This window comes from Pseudopipra pipra, chromosome 6 (assembly GCF_036250125.1).
Source record: "Pseudopipra pipra isolate bDixPip1 chromosome 6, bDixPip1.hap1, whole genome shotgun sequence".
Classification (NCBI taxonomy): Eukaryota; Metazoa; Chordata; class Aves; order Passeriformes; family Pipridae; genus Pseudopipra; species Pseudopipra pipra.
Genome location: NC_087554.1, coordinates 18,118,777 through 18,139,851, shown reverse-complemented (window position 1 = coordinate 18,139,851; position 21,075 = coordinate 18,118,777). Strand labels below are relative to the sequence as shown.

At 41.5% G+C, this 21,075-nt stretch overlaps 2 protein-coding genes across 9 annotated transcripts in view; one reads left to right on the top strand and one right to left on the bottom strand.

Annotated features, from left to right (window-relative positions):
- The window catches only part of CHID1 (chitinase domain containing 1), a 104,435-nt gene extending 88,591 nt beyond the window's left edge, over nucleotides 1–15,844 (bottom strand). The window contains exons 1-8 of one of the 5 annotated variants that reach the window (XM_064657609.1): nucleotides 15,466–15,844; nucleotides 12,735–12,807; nucleotides 8,873–9,015; nucleotides 7,523–7,672; nucleotides 6,037–6,169; nucleotides 5,084–5,128; nucleotides 3,669–3,775; nucleotides 2,259–2,320 (exon numbers count right to left, since the gene is read on the bottom strand). In XM_064657609.1, the coding sequence (XP_064513679.1) occupies nucleotides 2,259–2,320; nucleotides 3,669–3,775; nucleotides 5,084–5,128; nucleotides 6,037–6,169; nucleotides 7,523–7,672; nucleotides 8,873–8,998 (623 nt within the window). In that variant the 5' untranslated portion in view covers nucleotides 8,999–9,015; nucleotides 12,735–12,807; nucleotides 15,466–15,844. Of the gene's footprint in view, nucleotides 1–2,258; nucleotides 2,321–3,668; nucleotides 3,776–5,083; nucleotides 5,129–6,036; nucleotides 6,170–7,522; nucleotides 7,673–8,872; nucleotides 9,016–9,754; nucleotides 9,834–11,261; nucleotides 11,485–11,558; nucleotides 11,657–12,734; nucleotides 12,808–15,465 lie in introns of those variants that run through there. The other 4 variants (XM_064657611.1, XM_064657607.1, XM_064657608.1 and 1 more) reach the window with 4 other exon arrangements.
- A 197-nt stretch (nucleotides 15,845–16,041) lies between these two features.
- Nucleotides 16,042–21,075, top strand: part of AP2A2 (adaptor related protein complex 2 subunit alpha 2) — a 45,435-nt gene continuing 40,401 nt past the window's right edge. For 3 of the 4 annotated variants that reach the window (XM_064657616.1, XM_064657614.1, XM_064657612.1), the window contains exon 1: nucleotides 16,043–16,209. In XM_064657616.1, the coding sequence (XP_064513686.1) occupies nucleotides 16,143–16,209 (67 nt within the window). In that variant the 5' untranslated portion in view covers nucleotides 16,043–16,142. Of the gene's footprint in view, nucleotides 16,210–21,075 lie in introns of all 4 variants that reach the window. The other variant, XM_064657613.1, reaches the window with a different exon arrangement.

The following is a 21,075-nucleotide window of genomic DNA, read 5'->3' as shown; positions in this document are numbered from 1 at the left end:
TGCCAAGGTGCTAAGTTCACTTAATTCTGTCCCTTAAGATCTGCTCAAAGCAGCTGTTCACTCCAAACGACATTGATAGGGAAAACACCTGGGCCATCCAGTTTTAAAGCAAGTGACAGGCAAACAGACAACCTCAAAATGAAGACACTGGTCCCATAACTTAGAAGCATCATGAGACAAAATTTCCATGTAATGATGCGATTCTCCTACTTTTATAAAACAGCTGCTACTGCACACACGAGCCTACCTTCAGACAGCTTTCTGTCTACATTAGCCTTATTCAGAATGCCTCTCTGAGGAGGCAAGCCCAACCTAAGGCATTGTGCAACTTAAACACTCTAACCATTTCTAGGAAAGTGGAAATAAAGGGAGGAAAAACCCACAGAGGAGTTTACAATGAATCATTTAAATCAAAACTGGTCTTGAAATGGAGGAAAATTTGCAATTCCTAGCTTCTGTTTCTATTTATGTTTTTGTACCAAACAATCTTACCCATTTTATGTTAGGATAATTCTAAAGTGTTGTTCACAGGTGGCCACATTACTGCCTCAGAGTAAAGGATGCAGTTACCACTCTACTGTATGAGAATAACCCTCTCCTTCTCTGAAGTTATGGAAAAACTTCCCAATCCTTCCTATCAATAACAGATAGACAGTGAATATGTAAGTGGTGCTTTACCTGAATAACACTCAGGTACTGAAGGCTAAAGCAACTCAACAGTAGCACCTCCTCTTGTACAGTTTTTATCACACAAGGTGGGACAAACAACACTGTTTTAGATAAGCATTACTCTTGGCAGAGAGCAACATTTTTACCATACCACAAATAAACTCATCCTGGAGCTAATAGAAAAGTATGTTTTGCTTCTGTATGTCATTTGCAATACAGCACTTTCATACCACTGTGCTTAAAGTGATCTTCAGTGAGTCTTAAAATCACAGTTACATAGTCTGTCTTACATCTGTGTTAACTAACAGGAAAAGCATCAATTTTACAGGTAAGCACAGTAGATAAAATGCCCACTGCTCCCAGCTTCTGGCTGGCAGTTACTAATTGCTGAAATCACCTTCTTGTCTGTCTTATTAAGACACTGCAATAGGTTCAGAGCTCATTATAGGGATCAACTCTTAGGAACAACCTGGCAAATTACCTAATTATGAGCAAGAGCATCTAGCTTAAGGATTACTCATTCTAGTGCAACTGGCAGAGTCCCGACAAAGCTACAAAGATTCTGCAGTTCCAATTTTTTGTTCCCAAGTGTAAGGTAGGACTGTTAACAACACTCAGTTAGAGAAGTAACTTATATGCCTCAGTCAGCAACATTTGCCCTAAACAGGATAACAAAGTAACCATATTTGAAAGGTGAAATCTTCCACAATGAAGTCTGCATTCTGTGCAGCTATCTTTAAACTACATTCCCCCAGACATTTAGGCAAGAGAGATCTGGTAAAAATACTGTGCTTTAGGGAAATGGATGCCTGAATTTCCTCAGAAACTAACACAAAATCTTCAGATTGCTGCACCGAATAATTCATTTCATATTCTGCCTTTTCCTCACAAAGCAGAAGTATGTAGCTTGCCTTACCTTGACTCTGTTCAAGTTGTTAAAACAGTCAAGGGGCTTTTGCTCAAGCAAAACAGATTAGAATATGTCAGGAAACAGTTTAATATACATAAGCCCTCTAGTTTTAGCAGATACAATAAATGCAGACTTGCTGAAACTTCATAGCAGAGCTACCAAAAGGTAGATCAACTACTCCAAAGTTTAAAATACACTGTGCTTGGAGGAACTGGAAGCAGTTTCTCCCTAGATTTACTTCAGGTCGGGGATTTTGTTTTTAGCTTCAAGATGTCTAAAAGATCTCTATAAAGGTTTGGAAGGTTTCCTATCAAAGCACTGCACACTTCCAAGCTTCACCCAGTAACCCAAACCAGTCAATGGTACGATAAAGGCCAGAGGCAACATGTGCCTGTGCAACTGAGGCACCCTCTTCACCCCGGTACAACAGTAACATCATGCAAAACTCAAACATGAAAGGCTAATGTGGGCTGCTAAATCCATTATGAAGTTTATTATGTAATCCTTAAGTTCATATAGAGTGAACTCTTCTATTTCTTTCTAAGATAAGCAGAAGAATCTTTAGTTGTTCTAGAATGAAGTGTATTTATTTATAAAGACAAATTCAATTCAACACGGACAAATTAAAAAGATGCTTTGAAAGATTTTTAGGAATTGCATCCTAGAGACTCATACTCACGTTTGCTTTTGATTTCCCAGCTGACTCCAAACTTCAACTACAAAACCATCAAAATTTTCATTCTAAATAAAGAGATTTGACAACAATATACAGTTAATAACCATGCTTTTCATTATGTTTCTATCAGAGATGATAATACACTATCAAAGCACAGTTCTGTAGTTTTTCTTATATTATTAACAGGTTGAACATGTTTTGTATTCTTATACCAGCTTCACCTTTAACTTCATGAAGAAGTCCAAGAGAAGCACAAATTATTTAACAAACATGCAAAAGTTGAAAATCTCTATTAGTTATCTGTGAGTTCTACTCTTACAGAATAAACCAAAATTGGACTGAGTAAATTCAGGTATTAATTAAACAATTGATTGTTAAGCAAATCATTTCACGCACATTTACTTGTATATTGGTGAAAAAAACTCATTAGCTCTTAAGCCTAAAGATGTAAATGCTAATTTGGCATAGATATGATTCCAAATATTTCCCACAATTAATCTCACTGGTGATAATTTATGCTAAGCATGATCAAGGATACTGTTGTACTTGACTTGACCTCCTTAAGAAGTCAACTGTTATTGAGAACCTAAAATTGATGTACTGGTTACAAATTTTAAGAAACTACTCAGTTTAGCTCTACATTCATCTTCCTCAGAGCACAGTAAGATTTCTTTACATCATGTAGCAAGTGAGAAATCTTATTCTGACACTAATTAGGAAGGCTGTCATGAATCAAGCACCAAAGCTGAATGTCTTTTGGGTGCAACTTGTCTAGTCCTACACATCCATAGCTCTAAAGCCATTAGATAAGAAAACCTTAGCAAACAGTAACCATTCCCTTAAAGAATTTATCCTCCTCTCCCCAGCCTCTTGATATTTTGAGGAAACTGGTTTATCAGACCTGAGTAAAACTGTTCAATAACAGACATCCAGGGAGTTATTCTTGGTATTAAAAGTGGCTCCTTAGCCACTAGGCTTGAGTGCACTCCTGTACAGAAAAACAGCATTCATTGCACCCATGATCCTTTTTCTGCTATCAGAAAATGCCACTAAGCAGTTCAGCCCCTGCTTAATAATTACATTTTTAATAGAAATGTAAAAGAAGGCAATTTATAGCAGGCAAAGGTCACCATTGCAGCTGTCAATAATAACTGAACAAGGGGTTATCTTGATCAGGGTTATGTAATCTCATGTTAGACTTGTATTTAACTGCACTTAAACATGCTACACTTCACATTTACAGGAACTGGACACATACTAGAACACACTATTAAGAATCCCACCTTGTTATTGTTTTGAGCAGAATTTTGTTTTGTAGAATATAAAATCACTAGAAATGAGAAAACATCCATTACAAAAGGAATCAAATATCATCACATACTATTTTATAAGTATCATAAAAAGTCTTTTCACCTTGGCTAGCAGAACCATGTTCTTGGAAAGCTCCTCTATCTCATCTTCACTGCCAAAAACACTCTCAAAGTCCTGATAAGTCCAGCCATCAAACAAAATTCGAGGCACTATCAAGCAAAGCCATCAATCAGTAGTGAAAATTAAGAATTTATTAAATACACTGGAAAAATTATGCAGAACCAGAATACAGCAGATAGAAGCAGAGATACCAGTAAACATCACATCCCATGACTAAGATCATTGCTCTTTCACTCTGACCAGCTTCAGCAGCACAGATAAATTGACATTGTAGAACATTCTTCTTCATTTTAAGTTTAGTTAAAGGTGACACTTATGCAAGTTTTAAGAAAAGACACCTTCACTTGATTGAACTACCTTAACTGAACTACCACTTAGGGCCCCAAGTAAAGCACCAATATTAGACAGCAATCTGTAAGTTGTGTATCTCTTCTACCACAATAACGAGGTAAAAAAGTTCACCTCTAATTTACTCTTTTGTACTCAACCCTGTATAACTTCACTCTTCTACTCATCTCAAGGCCCTATGGCAAATTTTTAATTCTGGGAAAAGTAGGCACTTGAGCTCATATAATTTCTTTTTCTAAAAACACAAAACATTAAAAAATTAGACAGTCAGGAAAATTGTTGTTGGAAGAGTCAAAAATTATGCCCACTGGAAAAGCCAACAACTCTTATGGAGCTATGTCTAAGCCCTTTCTACCTACCAAGGACGTAAACCAGTATTTTAGAAGGGTATAGAGAGATTTCAAAGGTTTTGTACTCTGGCAGCTGAAGTACTTCAAAATATCTGACTGAGCATTCAATTTTTCTAATGCATTTCAAACTTCATACTCCCTTCTGAATCAACAAGTGTTTCACATTTCCACAGAATTCTTGCTGTAGACAGATGTAAGAAGTCTGGCACAGTAGAATCTCTATAGTGATGTTTGCTGTTTTCCCTAAAGACACACACTGTAGCACATCCCATGAATTCCCAGCTTCAAGGGGAGAACAGACGAAGCAGGACTTTTCTACTATCATGCAGGAAAGTCTGATTGATTCAGATTTTGATTTTTTTTTTCTTTTTAACTACACAGAACCCTGAGCAACAAGTTTGAAGACTGCTTTCCCCGGGGGAGGCATACAATGTTATTACTAAGTATCCCTCCAGTGAGGACCCTGTGAACCAAGACTTATCCAGAGACAAGAGGTTAAGGCAAAACATTAAGGCATCAAGAAGGTCAACATTTCAGTTACCTAACTATCTGTAGTTAGCTGCTTTTATTTTTCTTCTCAGACTGTGCTAAGGTAACCTCCCTTTCTCCCATACACACCTGGAACAAAGCCTTCCTTTGCTCTGCTAGCAGTTAAAGAAGGTAAGAAAGCAAGCAAATAAACACAAAACAGAGGCTTACCTATTTTGATGTTTTTGGAGGTTTTCCTGACAACTTTCATCCAGCCTGTCAAACAGCATTAATTAAGACAACTCTTAAAATACAAATGATGTTGACAATGATGATATATTTTCAAGCATTCTTCAAATAAAGTAGCATAGATTCATTATACGTATATTTCTGACACTGACTAATAGTTCACAATCAACACAGACAAAACCAGAATTTAAAGCTATTAACCTGCACCACAGCTTTACTACAGTCTTACAATAGTCCCTACCCAGCCCCTCCCTGCTGCTTAGTTCTGCCTCACTATGGAAACTACCTTATTGCCTTCTCAGAACAACACTTTTGGAGTCACCAAGCATCACTTGGGAGTAATGTTTTGGGTTTTTTTCTGATGGTACTTTAAAGTGTCCCATCCACTCCTCTTGGCAGTCATTGACTAGGATGAATTTGTTAGTAGGCACTAACATGGTAAGAATCATAGCTGTTTCAAATGAAATTCCACATTCAATCAAGTTCAAAACCATAATCTAGTACATTCTAGCTCAAATTTGAACTTGCTGCCAGTTTCTTGACAATGAAGGAAAAACTTCTCTTCAAATTAAATTTAGGTTCCATTTCCAAAACAAACTCACCTAAAGGTTTCTTGCAAAGAAAAAAAAAACCCAACCAAAACCCACAACAGGTAAAAAACTGCACAGCGCAAACAGCAAAGACTATTTCTACCTATACAGACTCTTTGCCCCTTCCATTTTTTAAGAGGGGCTTTGTAGCCCAGTGGAAAAGCCAATCTTTCCACTTGGGAAGGAGATTGTGGTAGCAGATGGGGACAGAAAGAAGTTCACTCTGAAAAAAACTCTCAAAGAAATGGAACGGATGAAAGTACTTCACCATGAGGCAGAGCCAGCAAAAACCACGTAGTCTGCAACAATACTGCAATTCATATTCAAAGGAAAAGAAAATAATACCTTTATCAGCATCATGGAGCCCGGTGAACTGGAACATTTCCTTCCCTTTCCTTTTCACTTGTAACCAAACTGGTGAGATTAGTGTAAATTTGTTCCCAAATATTTTAGCAATGTCATAGCCATGGTTGTTCCACTTGAAAAACAAGTGAGAAAAAAAAAAGAGACTCAGAAGCAAGATATACACTTTACTTTTGACCAATATAAACTCTTTCACACAAATGTAATTATCTGCTAGATCTCTATTTGTTCATTTGAAGAAACCTTCTGGGATATTATTTTTCCTTAAATAAGGAAGTACTCTGGAAACTCTGGTAGCTACATGAAAGACAAATTGTGCAAATTGTGCTAATTCTTAGCTACAGAAACTTGAATGTAGGCTCCAACACAGTTTTGAATTTACAGACTCTGTACTTATGTTCAATAGAACTTAAAAAAGTTGAAAATTTATAGGGCATCTATTTCTCTTTTGAGTTGTGTAAGACTGAAACAGGTGAAAACCATCCTTCTAAACAAAAGGATGAAACATCTATTATTCAAGAAAGAATGTTTTGAATAATAGTAAGACAGGACAGCAAAGGAGATCAGTTCCATAGCAGCATATAGTTGTTAGCTGTTGATTTAGAAGATTCAAGATGACAGCTGCAGAGTGAGGACACTTAGTAGCCCTCTTGTTCTGACTTCGCTACAACTTCACCTGGTTCATCAGCAACAAGAGAATACTATCATCACTGTTACAACCAATCTTAAGGAAACTCTGCTGTCTGACCACTCAGGAGTCACCCTAGGAGTCACACTCCCACCACCTCAGACTTTCACTCCTGGGACTGAGGCCCCTTCACATCAGGCAGTTCCAGTGACTGACAGGTGCCCATCTGTCTCCCTGCACACCCCACACTCACAGTCAGACCAGTTTTCCTACCAGTTCAGCCCTGAGCTTCCCACAGCAGAGACTCAGATGTCTGGATCCTTAAAGCAATTTAATTATGACAGGACCCCCAAAAAAGGAATCCCTAGGATTTTGTACTCCCACAGTCTATGGCCATGACAGTTTAGGGTCTTCCTGCTGAGTCATCAACTCCTGCTGCATTTGAGTGCCTGGTCACCTGGGTGCCACAAGTCCCCGTGCTCTTCGTGATGCAAAGGGTCAGCACGAGCTGCCACCATTTCCTCCCACCCAGGGCACAACCTGCAGCTCACACTGCAGCTGCACACCCAGCTACCAGCACTGAGTGTATTCCTCAACAACAGTGAGAAGAAAAACAACATGACCTAGACATCCTCCAAGAGACAGATGAGAGAACAAGGGTTTGAGACCACCGGAACCCCAAGCCAGCTCTCAAATAATCCTCTGGTTATTTGACTGTGTTTGACCAGCAGTTCTCGTTATTATAAAAATGCTTCTAAAGCAGGCATGCAAGCTTCCAGGATAACACATTCTGCTGCATACCCATTCAAAGCATGAATTTTATTTGTTGTATCAACTTACAGGAGTAATATACCCCAGAACATCTCCTGAGAAATGTCTTTCCTTCATCTTCTTGGAGCAATAACTTCTATGTTCCCGTATTATATCCTTTGCTTTTGGATCCACAACTACCAGTCCCCGGTCCTGTACATTTTTATCAGAATGCAGCATCTGTGAAGAGAAGACAATTATCAGTTACATGAAATAAACACTTTCAATGGCAACATACTTTAAACACAACAAAATAACAAATCACTTCATTAAACTCTGAGCACTCCATTTAAAAGGATGCAGAGCAGTTTGATTTAAAACTGAAACGTTCAAGTCCTCAGAAATGATTTGTCATCCTCAGTAAACTTAGTTTGTTTGGAAGGCAAAAAGCATACAAACACAAAAAAAAAATCAAGACATGGTAAGATTAAAGAACATCATTCATGACAGCCGATGGTGTTCTACTCTTTGGCCGATGCTTTCTGCCATGTTACCCCTAAAATAATAAAAAAAGGTTAGGACTTCTTAAGCAAGAATTTGAAGACAACTTTTCAACTTGTTATGTTTTAGTCTGAGAATGCTGCATTGTATTTACTGAAGGTCAAGGTTTTAAACACCTTTCCTTAGGGAAGATGCTTCAACTAAACCAGCACAAGTAGTTTTAGCAGACAAAAAGAGTGGGAACACCTAATAAGGTGTGCATGGTGAGTACACAATAACCGCCCATTGATTCAGCATAAGGAATTTAGAGATATGACCTGTCTTAACTCTTTGTATTATCCTCACTACTGCAGACTAGATTTTCCTCATGGTAGGTGTTGAGGAAGCAAGTAACACAAACAATGAGAGATGTATATCCATAATGTTAGGAAACAATAACATGCTCAGCACCTGGAGAGACTTCAGCATGTTGGCTCTGCTTGCACTGATTACTGGGGGACTCTGAATAATTTCTGCCTGCAAAGGAGTTGCTGCTTAGAAGGTTCTTCAAACTCTTCTAACAGGATACAGCCTTCCCACTGGCAAGGCTCCATTACACTAGTAAATGATCTAGTGCTCTTGGCCCAAATTACTGTTCCCCACCCCGCCTTCCAAAGGGGTGGAAGTACGTTTCCTGAGGGGACAAAAACTTCCTGCTTCTGCAGCTTGCATGGAGGATAGAGCTCCAGAAGTCTACATCATATTGGTTTAAGGAGTGAACCATTTGTGACATTTAAAAAAGCTGAAGAAGAGGACAGTTTCAAAGAGTCTTATTTGTGAGCACAAGCTTCAACGGAAATGCATTAACACTGTTCTCACAGAAGTAGAGTCCATTTACCAAAGTTCAATTAGTTCACTGTGCATGTTAGATAAGACAAGCATTTCTGTTATTTCTCTTACCTTTTCTTCCAGTTTTTTTGTAGTGCCTTTCTTTGCATCTGTTTTTGACAAGGTACCTTCAGATAGCCAGCAAATCATGGTAAGAGAAAGTGAAGTACAGAGAAGCCTCATGGTGTTTTTCCTCATGGTAAGTTTCTCTTTCCCTGAAAACATAAGGGTTCAAATCTCTGTGAACAGGAATTGAGAATTAGTAGAGAACAGTTCTGTTCTGTGCTATTTATCTATCACACCTTACTTCTCTAAGAGGAAAGACTTTACAAAAAAACCAGAATAAACAAATACAGCCAGAGCTTGTTTTTCAACCTCTCCCCACTCATATGTAGCACTGGTTTTCCAGCCTAATTCCCAGCAGTGAATAAGAAGAAAACAGAGAAAAAATACTAAGCATTAGAGAAAACAGGGCAAAAGAAGTAAAATAACAGAATGAAAAGCAATCTGTTACTAATAGTGGAAGTATCAAACTGGGACTATATACTTTTGTGTATAATAAACTAGTGGCTCTAGATATTCTGGTTGCTTCTCATAATTATGAGATCCCGATGGACAAGAAAAAAGGTTATGTTTTTCACAATTTTCTGAGGTTTTGTTACACTTAAATTATCTTGCTTCCTCTGTTACTCTACCACTCACTTTAAAGACTTACAAGCTCATTTCTACAAGTCATATTTACAATACTTGTCCTGTTCACACTGATAAGAAGTGCTGCTCAAAGTTTGAGTATTTTGTTTCTGTATAAAACACCAGGTGAGGAATCCCATAACAGCAGATTGAACATTCTAAAAGACTACTGTGGTAGAAGGAACCTTAAAGGTTCAGTGCAAATGTACTTAATGAAATAGCAGGGATAATGTAGAGATCAGATCAACAACCCAATAAACTTACTCACATTTGGATGTCTCTGGCTTAGCAGTGAGGTTTTAAAAAGTAAAGGTATTTATTGTAGGAGTTAGAGATTCTGCCGAAAAAGCGAGGAATACATGAGTAGGGAACAAAGCAGAAGAATGATGGCAGCAAAAGTGCTTAAAAAAACCCGATGTCACTATCACCAAAGAACACAAAGTATCAAAAACCTCATGTACAAAATTATTTGAAGGCTTTAATCAAATCTTGTAAAGACTGCAAAATAAAAGCAGAAAGCCTCCTAATATTTCTTGGATCCAGAGGGCAGGATAAGAGCTAAATTGCTATACAGTTTGAAATTCACTATTATTAATAATTAAGGTGTTATGCCTCTACTTTGACTTCAAGGTCACTGGTAACCTCCTTGTTTTCCATATCCTAAAAAATCAGAAAACCAGATTGCTCTTGATATCATCTCCTGTGTTCCACCTAGCTTGGCAAGATCTGTAAACTACTTCAGGGAAGAACAACTGAGATCCTGAATAGTCAATACGAGTCTTAGCTATTTGGACAGGATAGCAATTCTTCCAGAAGCTCATATATATTGATTTGGAGGTGTCTGCTTTCACTTTCAAAAACAATTAGCAACTGCATCCGCTTCCCTGCAAAGAAGATAATGTCTAACAGCTGAAGAGCTGAAGTTTAAAAAACCATTACTGAACTCCAATTAGACATCAAAATGTGCTCATTTCCTTGACATGATTGTATCCATCCGCCAACTATTGTCAACACAACATCCACTCCAAATTTATAGAAGGCACTGAGCCTGTCACAAAACGGTTTCTGACTCTTGGTTGGAAACTTATTCTAATAATTTGTTCTTTAACAACATCAGTTTAGTGAAATTTAAGTAGATGGCATCACTCTAATACATGAAGATGAATTAGTCAAATGTGCTTTATGGAAACTATAAGCATGAATTTTGCAAGCTTTACAAAACGAAATCCTCATCAAGTTTTTCTTCTGCAAATTCACCACCATTTTTAAACTCTTCTTGAACTAACTAATCTCAGTAAAACTGTATTTGCTTGGCATTCTTGTTTATCTCCTTTATCATTGCAAAATGCAACCAGAATTGAAGACTATCTGTGTCCTTGTTCAACTGGTACTATTGACAATTTAAAGTTTAAAACATCTTTTGACAAACTGATCTGAAGGTCAGGTTTCTCTTTTAGCCAGGTCACAAATGTTGTTTAACCCCAGTCTCCATCTGAGATAATATACTTTTAGTCAGCTATTTTAAATGCATCTTTATTTTTAAAAGGGAGAAAAGCTGCCATAGATTTAGGCTGTCCAAAATAAGCAACCAAAGAAACTAAATAATCTTGGAGGCTGGCACTGTACTGTATTAGATTCTTCTTACAGCTGCAGAAGGAGCCCGCATCACTTAGTAAAGAAAGACCAGGAGGCACGCTGATGATGCGTTTTTAAATGAAATCAATAAAAGCTATAGCGGGGAGTGAAGAGCGAGGATAAATCCGTTTCTAACCTGTGCAAACATTAAACCCTTTCCTCTTGTAAGATAGCTCTACTTTGACGGTCAGAATTGGCTCCCCCACTCGTCTGAATCTTGAGACACCAAAGCTCCCCCGGCAGCTGCACGCCCGCTATGGCAGCGCCGGCCCCGCCGCGGCCTCCCCCGAGCTCAGACCCGGTGGGGCTGCGCTGGCCGCCCCCGGTGCCGTGTCTCCCCCCAGCCGGCTGCGGCACTGCCGAGGGCCCCCACGCCGCCGCAGCACGGCCGCGCCGCCCGGCCCTGCCCGCCCGGCCCGCGGACACCACGTACCGCCCGCCGCCGCCGCGGAAGTGCGGGCGGGCGGCACCGCCCCGCCGGCTCGGGGCCGCGCCAACATGGCGGGGCGGGCTGAGCGAGCGGCGCCGGCTGTGGCTCAAGGCTGGCGCTCCGAGCGGGCCGGGAGCCGCGGGAGCGACGCCATATCCCGACCGAGCCCCTGGGGCAGAGCCGCCGGCTGGGCTGTCCCGTCTTGTGCAGGGGTGCGGTCGCTTTGGGGGTCATCAGTACCCCAAGAAAGCAAATGCTAGTCACGATCTAACAGTGAATTCCCGTGAAGAGCCTCCTGGTTTAGCCCAAGCTGTAGTAAATAGCTACAGCTCCAGGTTTAGCCTGGAGAAGAGGAGGCTGAGGCGACCTTAGCTCTCTCTACAACTACCTGACAGGAGGCTGTAGCCAGGCGGGGGGCGGCCTCTTCTCCCAGGCAACCAAGTGACAGGACAAGAGGACACAGCCTCAAGCTGCACCAGATTGAAACTGGACATTAGGAGGAATCTCTTCACAGAAAGGATGATTAGATATTGGAATGGGCTGCCCAGTGAGCTGGTAGAGTCACTGTTCCTGGAGGTGTTCAAGGAAAGATTGGCTGTGACACTTAATGCCATGGTCAAACTGACATGGTAGTGTTAGGCCATAGGTTGGACTTGATGATCTCAGAGGTCTTTTCCAACCTAATTGTTTCTGTGAATCTGTGAAATAGTGTAGGCAAATCGGGAGCTTGGCTAAAATAGACGCACTGGCCTGAAGGCAAAATGATGGTATAGACAAGGCTGCAGAGAGTCTGCAAGCAATACTGCTAACTCTTGGTGTGCAGAGAGGAGGAGCCAAATCCCAGATGGCTCTTAACAGGTTCAAAAATAAAAGATTATGTTTTAAATTGAGATTTTTATTTTCTCCTGTTTTGACCTTCTACAGTTTGTGTTTTTGCATGCAATATGGTTGTGCTACTGCTATTTTTACTGCAGCCCAAGTTTTGTTGTAACCCTGTTATTTCACAGGCTGCTTGCAGGAACTAAATACCATATCAAAAGACTTGATAATAAAAGGATGTGTTATGTCATGATGCAGTCATGCCCAGCATATCCTGGCAGTGTGCTTCCCAAAAGAGACCTTCCTGTGGCCTGCTTTCTTTCTTGATGAGACCTCCTAGAAGCTGAACTGAAAGGTTACCTTAGTCTGCTGCTATGCCCTCTTCTTTTGTTCCTTCCTGTGTAACGAAGATCTTCATGAACATTCTTTAGCACTGAAAAAAAAATATTATTCCTCTGAACAAAAGTCTAGCCAGTGAACCAATCCATCCAAAATTTCTGGAAATTTTGAGTTTCAGGATAATGGTATTATCCTAACTTTGTGGATTTTAATGTTGAAAGCAGCACATCTGATACTCTGGCATGGCAGAAGGCATTGTGCTCTCTGTTAATGGATAATGAATGTTAGATGTCAAGTGCAGAAACAGGACTGAGTGTACACATGGAGGAGCCACCGATTCTGTTTTCTACTTAGTTCTTTTTGCTGCCAGTAATGGCTGGAATGATCATGAGGAGCAGAAGAAAACAATAACTGATGGTACAAATCTGACAGAAGTAACAAAGGAAAAGGAACAATTCCTTTTTTGTAGTTCCCACAACTGGATACATTCAGTTGAGTAGTAATAGTTTTATGAAGGTCAGTGCATTATTCAAGTCTTTGTACCGAAGTGCAGTGAAATTCTGAAAAGTTAATAAAGCAACTTCCATGTGAAATGGAAAAGAAGGGACAGACATTGTGGATTTGCTCGCATACAGATGTGATACAAAACATTCTGTGTAATAGGAAAATGTTTCTTAAGACTATTTCCTCTTTAATGCTGATTTTACAGTAATTAGAAATCTCTTTAAAAATTACAGCATTGTCAGATGGGTGGAACATCTGTTTTTACACAGACTGGTGTTTTATACATGTTAGACTCAAACCAAAATGTTTTTCAGAATAACAAACTCGATGTGTTTGCAGAAGGCTGTTCCTAGTGTGAACTCTGAGCTGGGTAACAGCTGAGCTCACATTACAATGTTTCTTTCAATCAGGACGCATCTAGAGACCATTACAGGCTCTCTTGCCTCTAGCTATCTACTTATTCACATAAAACTTGCATCTTGTCCCTACCAAAACTATCTGAAATAGACTAATAAGTTCTCAGTTATGACACAATAAGGGCAGACATATGGCTACACATTTGTCCTAATTGCATAAGCCATTGTTGAGGCAAAAAGACAGGGAGCAAGGATGAATATAGTGAAGCCTCAAAAGTCAGTCAAAGGATATTGATATAAAATAATCAGGGTATGTGTACTGCACACTGAGCTCCTTCAAATGAAACATTTAGCTGTATAGTTACAAAATTAGAGATATCCATATGTGTTAACCACTTGACTATTTGCCCTGTTCTCAAGAATCATTTGCAGTTCGTACTTAGCTTGGTACTGCCACAGCTATTCACTGTCAGTATTTAAGCTACCACTGAGAAGGCAGTTGAAGTGTTTGTACCTGCATGACTTGCAGTTGCAGTATTGATTGGAACACAGCCAGACAGGACCAATAGGCTAGCCTTTAGGTGTCACTGTGCTCTTAAGAGTAGAAGTTAGTTCAACATTTTGGATACCTCAAAAAAGATTTTTTTTTTTCTGATTACAGAAAAAACTTCATATAGTGACATATGAGGTTTTGATGTTTAAAGGTATATGTAAATTATATATAAGCATAAAAATCTACTTGTAAAGCTGTAAAAAAGGAAAGCTTTCTTCATGTAAGCCTACAGAGAATCTGTACAGAATAATAGACTAGTTGTGCATGACTGCCTGTACTTGCACTTGGTCTGCAAAATGGATCCAGGGACAAAGGGATATCTGCATGACTATCACATGCTGTCATCTTGTCTTTCGAATAGACACTTACACACCTAAAAAACACTCATATAACAAGGGATCCTGAAAACATGCAGAACAGACACTTGTGAGGTGACCTAACTGAGGTGTACAGCCACTACCAGAGAGGTATCAGGTATTATGTAGTTCTTTCTCTACGACAGAAAAATGTATCACTAACTTAAAGGCACTGGAGCTTGAGGAGTCTAAACAAGATGAAAGCTCTTAAACAAGGATTAACCATGGAAACAAACTATCCAGGGAAACAGTGAGTTTGATTGTGCCAGCAAGACTAAGTGCCTTTCTGGAAGATAGACAGTAGCTAACAGCTAGATATTGGGTTCAATTAGAGGGGTGTGGGGGGGAAGAACAGGTGAAATGAAATGGCTTGAAGTATACTGGAAAAGAGGTGAAATGACTGCTAGGTCTCCAGTAGCCCTAAACCCCATTATTTTCCACTAAGCATACTAATCACTTGTGTTACAGCTGAAGCTCCCACCATACTTTTGGGTAGGCAGACTAGGCCAGTTTTGACACGATTTGAATCTATTTTTGGCTGATGTGATTAAATGCTCTGCGCAGTCCTACCTCTTCGGCATGTTTAAGACAGTTTAACCTTGAAATGTTTTCAGTCTCAGGAGTAGATGTAGCGTGGGACTGTGTTGCTCTGCATGTTCGCAGCCTTCAGGAGAAACACGTGGCCCTGGGTTTGCAGTCTGTGGGCCCGGGGAGCCAGCAGGTGTACATTGCTGTGTAACACAGAGCAGATGCAGCACTCGTGCTATTGATGGCAGGCTCACAAGGGCTATGTGACTAAGGATGGAGCCGCACACAGTAGCTCCTGGGCTGGTCAGTGTTCAGAGAGACCATGCAGGGTACATGAAACAGATCCCATGTACAGTTTTGGGGTCCCTATGGAGCAGCAGGACCAAGGCATGGCCTCCCAGGGTCCACCTTGTGGAAAGCATGTTCTTACGGATGGCACCATTCAGAGTTTGTACCTTGCTCTCCATATTTTTGCAATAAGATCGCAAATTAACAGCCTGCTCAAAGCTTAGCAAAATTTTCCTGTCTCCTGATCTGCCGTCCCTCTCCTTCCCCTCAGCTCTTACATCCTCTGAGGCAACTGTGAAGCTCGATATTTCACCTTCAAAAATGATCGAACTTGTCGGCCCTTAGGGGCACGGGGAGCGGAAAGGATCAGGCTGTTCCCGAGCCCGGAGCACGCAGTGGGTTCCCACACGGACCTAGCGGCTGACGCCGTCCTGCCGCCCCTCGCCTCGACCCGGGCCCATTTGCCACAGTGTGCGGTGACTTGGTAATCGCGTCCCAGCAGCGACACTGCCGAGCTCCAGGGCCCGCAGGGTTGCACGGGGGATGGCCGGGAGCCGCAGGACACCCCGGGGCCATCCCGGGGGCCGGGCGGGGCCGGCGGGGCTGCAGCGCAGGGAGGCAGCGGGGCCCGGCGCGGCCCGCGGCGTTCCCGCCTCCGCGCGGCAGGGGGCGCCCGAGCGCCGCCCGCCCGGCGGCTGCGGGGGCGCGGGAGCCTCGGCGGCGCCTGCGCGCTGCGGAGGCGGCGGCGGCGGCGGAGCGGCCTGAGGAGCCCGCGGGGAGAGCGGGCGGCGGCTGTGGGGTTTCGGCGTGTCGCGTCCCTGGGCGGCCGTGATCCAGCGCCACCATGCCTGCGGTGTCGAAGGGCGATGGCATGCGAGGCCTGGCGGTCTTCATCTCCGATATCCGCAATTGTGAGTGGCGCCGGGGCCGGGGCCTGGGCTGGGCTGGGCCAGACTGGGCCGGGCGTCGCCGTGGGCTGTTGCCCCGTGGGGCCGGGGCTTCACCTCTCGATCCCCAGCCCGGAGCTTCCCCCTGGTCCCCGCAGCGGGCAGCTCGGAGCGCTCCTGCCTCACGAAATGGCGACGCGCTCGGGGGGGCGGCGCGGCGGGGAGGGGGGGTAGCGTAAGGCGTTCGGCCGTGGGTTTGTGCGGTTTTGGGTGGGTGGGTTGCAGTGCTTCCCTGCGCCCCTGACCGCCTCGGTCAGCCCCCTTCGCCCTCGGGTGTCGCGGTGGCCGCCCCGGCGCAGGGGGTGCCGGTGGTCGGTGCCGCCCTTGTTCGTGATGCCGGAGCGGTGCCGGGGCGCGGTGGGTGTGTGGCGGGGCAGGGAGAGGCGTCCCTGGGCTCCTTCCAAATCCCTGAGCGGCTTTCGGCTCATCACGTCACTGATGGAAAACAGGCCTTCGTAGGCGCCTGAGAACAGGGCCCTCAGTGCGTTGTGCCTAGGCTTGGCTTAAATTGGCTTTAAGATACTGCTTTGACGGAAGATCAGCGCTTGGGATCAGTGTAATTAAACATGGGATGGAGAGGAGTGCGGTTGTGTTCCCCTGAGGGAAGCGGGAGGAGCATGTCCGTGAGTGTGTGCTGCAGAGATGAGGAGCACAAATCTGCTGCTGCTTGGTGTGGGGGGCAAGGTGTATGTCTGAGGGCATAGCCCAGTGCTCAGCCTTCCTTTCTGTCCGAGAATTGCATGTGATGGTTTAATATTAATCGGAGTTAGAGATTTAAGTGTATGATGTGGCAGGAATTGCCTGGGGAAGGGCTAAGGTCGCTGTGGTTGGTGTGATGAAACAGCTCTATTTTGTCCACCCGTGTGTCTGTAGTTCACTTGAGGCTATTTTAAAAGCAATGACAATAAGATCCCCTCTCTAACAGATGAAAACGGATTTGGAGAATTTTTTAATGTGAATTATAATGACTTAATTGGTCTTGTATTGGTATAACCGTAGTGGCTTGGAAAGCTCTTCATATTGATGATTTCTAATGCAAAAAAAAGCTGAGGAAAAATCATACTGGTAAAATGAGACCATTTAAATGCAGAGCTTCCTTAAACTAAAGTCAGGTGATGTGGACTTCTAGCCATGTAAATCTGGATTCTGTATGCAAAATTCAAGGTCGATAATTTTCCTTATAGCAGAAACTGTCTCAGTAGTTGGCTTTTTTTTAAGAACAGAGTTGCAGGTCCTTAGGTTTCTTTAGACTTCACTCTTGTATGTGTAGAAGGTGGCTTATAAGATGTATATCGGTTCAAGGTTACTCGAATGCTCTTGTGCTTTGTCTGGTTGGCCTGGCTGTTTAATGAAAATTTCCCAGTGTCCTGGTGTTCACTGCAATGTGTAACATAGTTTCACTTGGTGTCATGGCCTTTAGGACTTGCTGTTGTATGTACCTGCTATTTTGTAATCATTGTTTTCATTCATTTAGCTAGAAGTAGCATGACTTTATTCTTCAGTGTCTTGTGTCTTGCAGTTGGTTAACGCATTTGTGCACTCTTGTTTTCAGTGGAGTTCAGTAGAGAGAAATACAAGAGAAGCATTCAAGCTCCTGGGTTTGTAACCTGTGTTTGGAAATGTGGAATAACAAAATTTAAGGTTGTAGGATATAACAGCTTAACTACTAGTTTCCCCTCAAGTTTGCTAGTGCATAGGCAGTGTGGGAACAGTGCTGAAACTACCTCTCTGTCCAAAAGGGACAACAAACCTCTCATGCTCTCAGTAGCTGCAGGAGCAGATGTAACTTACTTTTGAAACAAATATAATGTTAACACTATCACTATTTAAATAAATACTGGTATTCTCAAATGTTTTTTTACTATCCAGACAGCTATTTGGGAGAATAGTAATTGTAATTACTTGTGTATCCTTCTCATCTTCATAATGAAGAAAGTAACTACACTTTCCAAATAGCTGCAGGAGAGCTCACAGTTCCCACTAATAGGTGATCTATGAAACTTCCTAATAGTTGTCTAATGGCAACACTGACTAAGATTCCCAAAAATACTTGAGAGTATTCTCTAGAGACTGTGCTTTGCAGGCACTGGTGTTGGCTGAAGCTCCCTCTTTCCCTCTTCAGTAAGGAGCTAGATGTTGTCAAGAACAAAAAGTAACTGCCGTTTAGGTGAAAGGAATCTTTTCACTTGTAAAGCAAAGAAAGTGTTCCTTTTCTGACGTGGGAGGGAAGCTAGACACCAAGTCAGCTCTTGACCTCTGTTTCTAACCTTAAAATTGGACTAAATATCTGACAGTTGCAGTGATGTGCAAAATTCCTGCTGGCATTCTTAATTTCAGTCTGAATTTTGGCTTTTTCATGTGTCTTTGTAATACTGCTGTAAGGTCTGACATTTTGAGTTTGCCAGTAGCCCTTCCAGATAATGAATAATGGTGAAACATGGTGTAGTTTTTTTTTTTCTGAAAGATTTTGCACAGATAAGGATTCTACATTCTAGGTGTTGCTGAAAAATGAAAATGCAGTTGTTGTGTGCTGACTGTGCCCAGATTTCAAGTTAATAGAGTAACCTAAACTTTGGGGGTTACTTATATAGATTTTGACTGCCTACCTTTGGAAATGTCTGATCTTACATTAAGTTTTATTTCTTGGGCATTTGTACCTACAATATCTGCAGCACTAAATAATACATAATTCTCTTACAGGTTTATTCTCTTACAGGTTTATTATGTTACTGATTCAGGAGTGATGCTGGTCTTGCCTATCTGTTTATGCCAGTCTGTTACAGGCTTCAATTAAGTCTTACTTGATAGCAGTTTACCACTGTATTTGATTGTGAATGAACAGCTCGTGCTACAAGTCTGTCTTTAATAGTTAAAAGGTTGGTTGTCACTTCTGTGTTGATTAGACATATTTTTGGCACTTGGCTTATCTGTTAAACTTCCTGTTCTCTGTCCTGAATGCTTCTGTGCCACATGTGACTTGTTAAAGCAGACTATTTAAGAGTATGCTGATTTCTCAAATGTCTGTGAAGCTTTTAATTAAAAAAAAGTTGGTATAGTACTTGTAGCAGCAACTGTAAAATATTTTAAGGGGAAAAAAGTCTTCTTAGCCCTTTGACTTTGCTCTAGTCTCTGTGAAACTGTTGTATTGTCTTTTTTCAAAATGAAATGTTTTTATTCGTATAAATATCAACTGAATTTTCAAAATCTGATAATATAAGACAATTAATTATCCTGCAGTTCCTGATCATTCTCCAGAATTTTGTTCTAGGCTCTGCATTTTGCATATAGAGGTCCTACTGCAGATGGCAGATAAAAGAACCCTTTAGATGTCTGTCAGTTTGCCAGTAGGCGTATGGGCTTTTCTAGAAACTTGCTCATTTGGATTGTTTTATAACATATATGAATTACTACAGTAAATAGCTTTGTAGCTTATCTTTTATAGACACCAGAGAAGAGACAAGAAAACTACACATTGAAAGCCAGACTGAAGTCCTTGGTTATAATAGCCCAGTTAATTAGTGCTTAGTTAATGTGACCCACTGAGAAAATAATTAGGTGTGGCTATGCTGTACAAAAGATTGTGGTGATGGTGGAGCTGGAAAGCTCTGAATCCTGTGATTTGGTGAAGTACTATCCAAACTCAGGAGTTTAGGTCAGGAAGAGTGCTTGTCAACTGCATGGATTAAGTGCCTCATGTACTAAAACCTAACAAGATCTGCATGTGTTACACACATATGGACTCCTGCAAGAAATGTTTATTCTTAAATAGTATGTTAAATCTTTTTTTCTTGCATATTCCTGCAGTACTGCTGAAATGATTTGGCTTATGCAAGATGGTGCTTTATAAACTCCCCAGCTGTCTTAGCTGACAGATGCATCATCTGGAGTCTGTTGTCATTTTTTTTGAGTGCAGCTTTATGCTTATCTCACAATGAAGTACTTTTAAGTCATTTGTCACTCAACTTCTTCTGCTACAACAACAGTGCTACCTACTATTCCCCCTGAAAACTGGGAAAGCTTGCTTTTGTCCTTTCATTTGCAGTAGTGCAGAAATAGTTTCTATAACAATATTGAATGTACTACTGGTAACTGCCTGCTCCATGGTAAAATTGGGAAGTCCTCTACTCTTGAGTTGATGAAATGTGTCTACACAGAGGCAAAAGCTGCTTTTGTCACAGGCTTGGAGGACAAGATAGTTCCTAATTTCCCTCACTACTTTAGATAACTTTCTTACCTAAAAGTCAGACAGAGGGAGGAAGGATTCCTGTAGTTTGTTCTCCAAATGTTTCTGTATATGTTCTCTTCCAAGATGCTGCTTCTTTCTCCTCAGGCTATATTTTTCCTTAAATAAAACCCAACAAATGTATTAAACAAAGGTCTGTCTTCTCTCATAGAACTTAATGCATTGATTCTTCTTTATGCTGGGCAAGGGTAGTGTCCAGAGGCTGAGCCTCCCAAAATGTAGCTTTGCTTGGCTGAACTGGGACTGATGCATCAGGTTACGTATAAGCAAGTGGGGATTGAAAAAGGCTGGTTCATTAAATTCCTCATATGCTGAATGAATGGTAGTTATGGACTGCACTACAGGTGTATGAGGGAGGAGCATGTACATGGATTAAATGACTACATGGGTATGTATAGAGCTATTTGTTCTCTGTAAGAACAGCCAGACAGTGAAACAAACTCTTCACAGGGGGAGTTGAGCACATACAACTTGGTTTAGTTATCTGTCAGTAATTATTTTATGTCTGTAATACAGCTTTTAGTGTGTAGGCAAGGTTCCTGTAAGGTATAGGTTCTTATTTGCATTGGGTATAGTTTTAAAGTAGG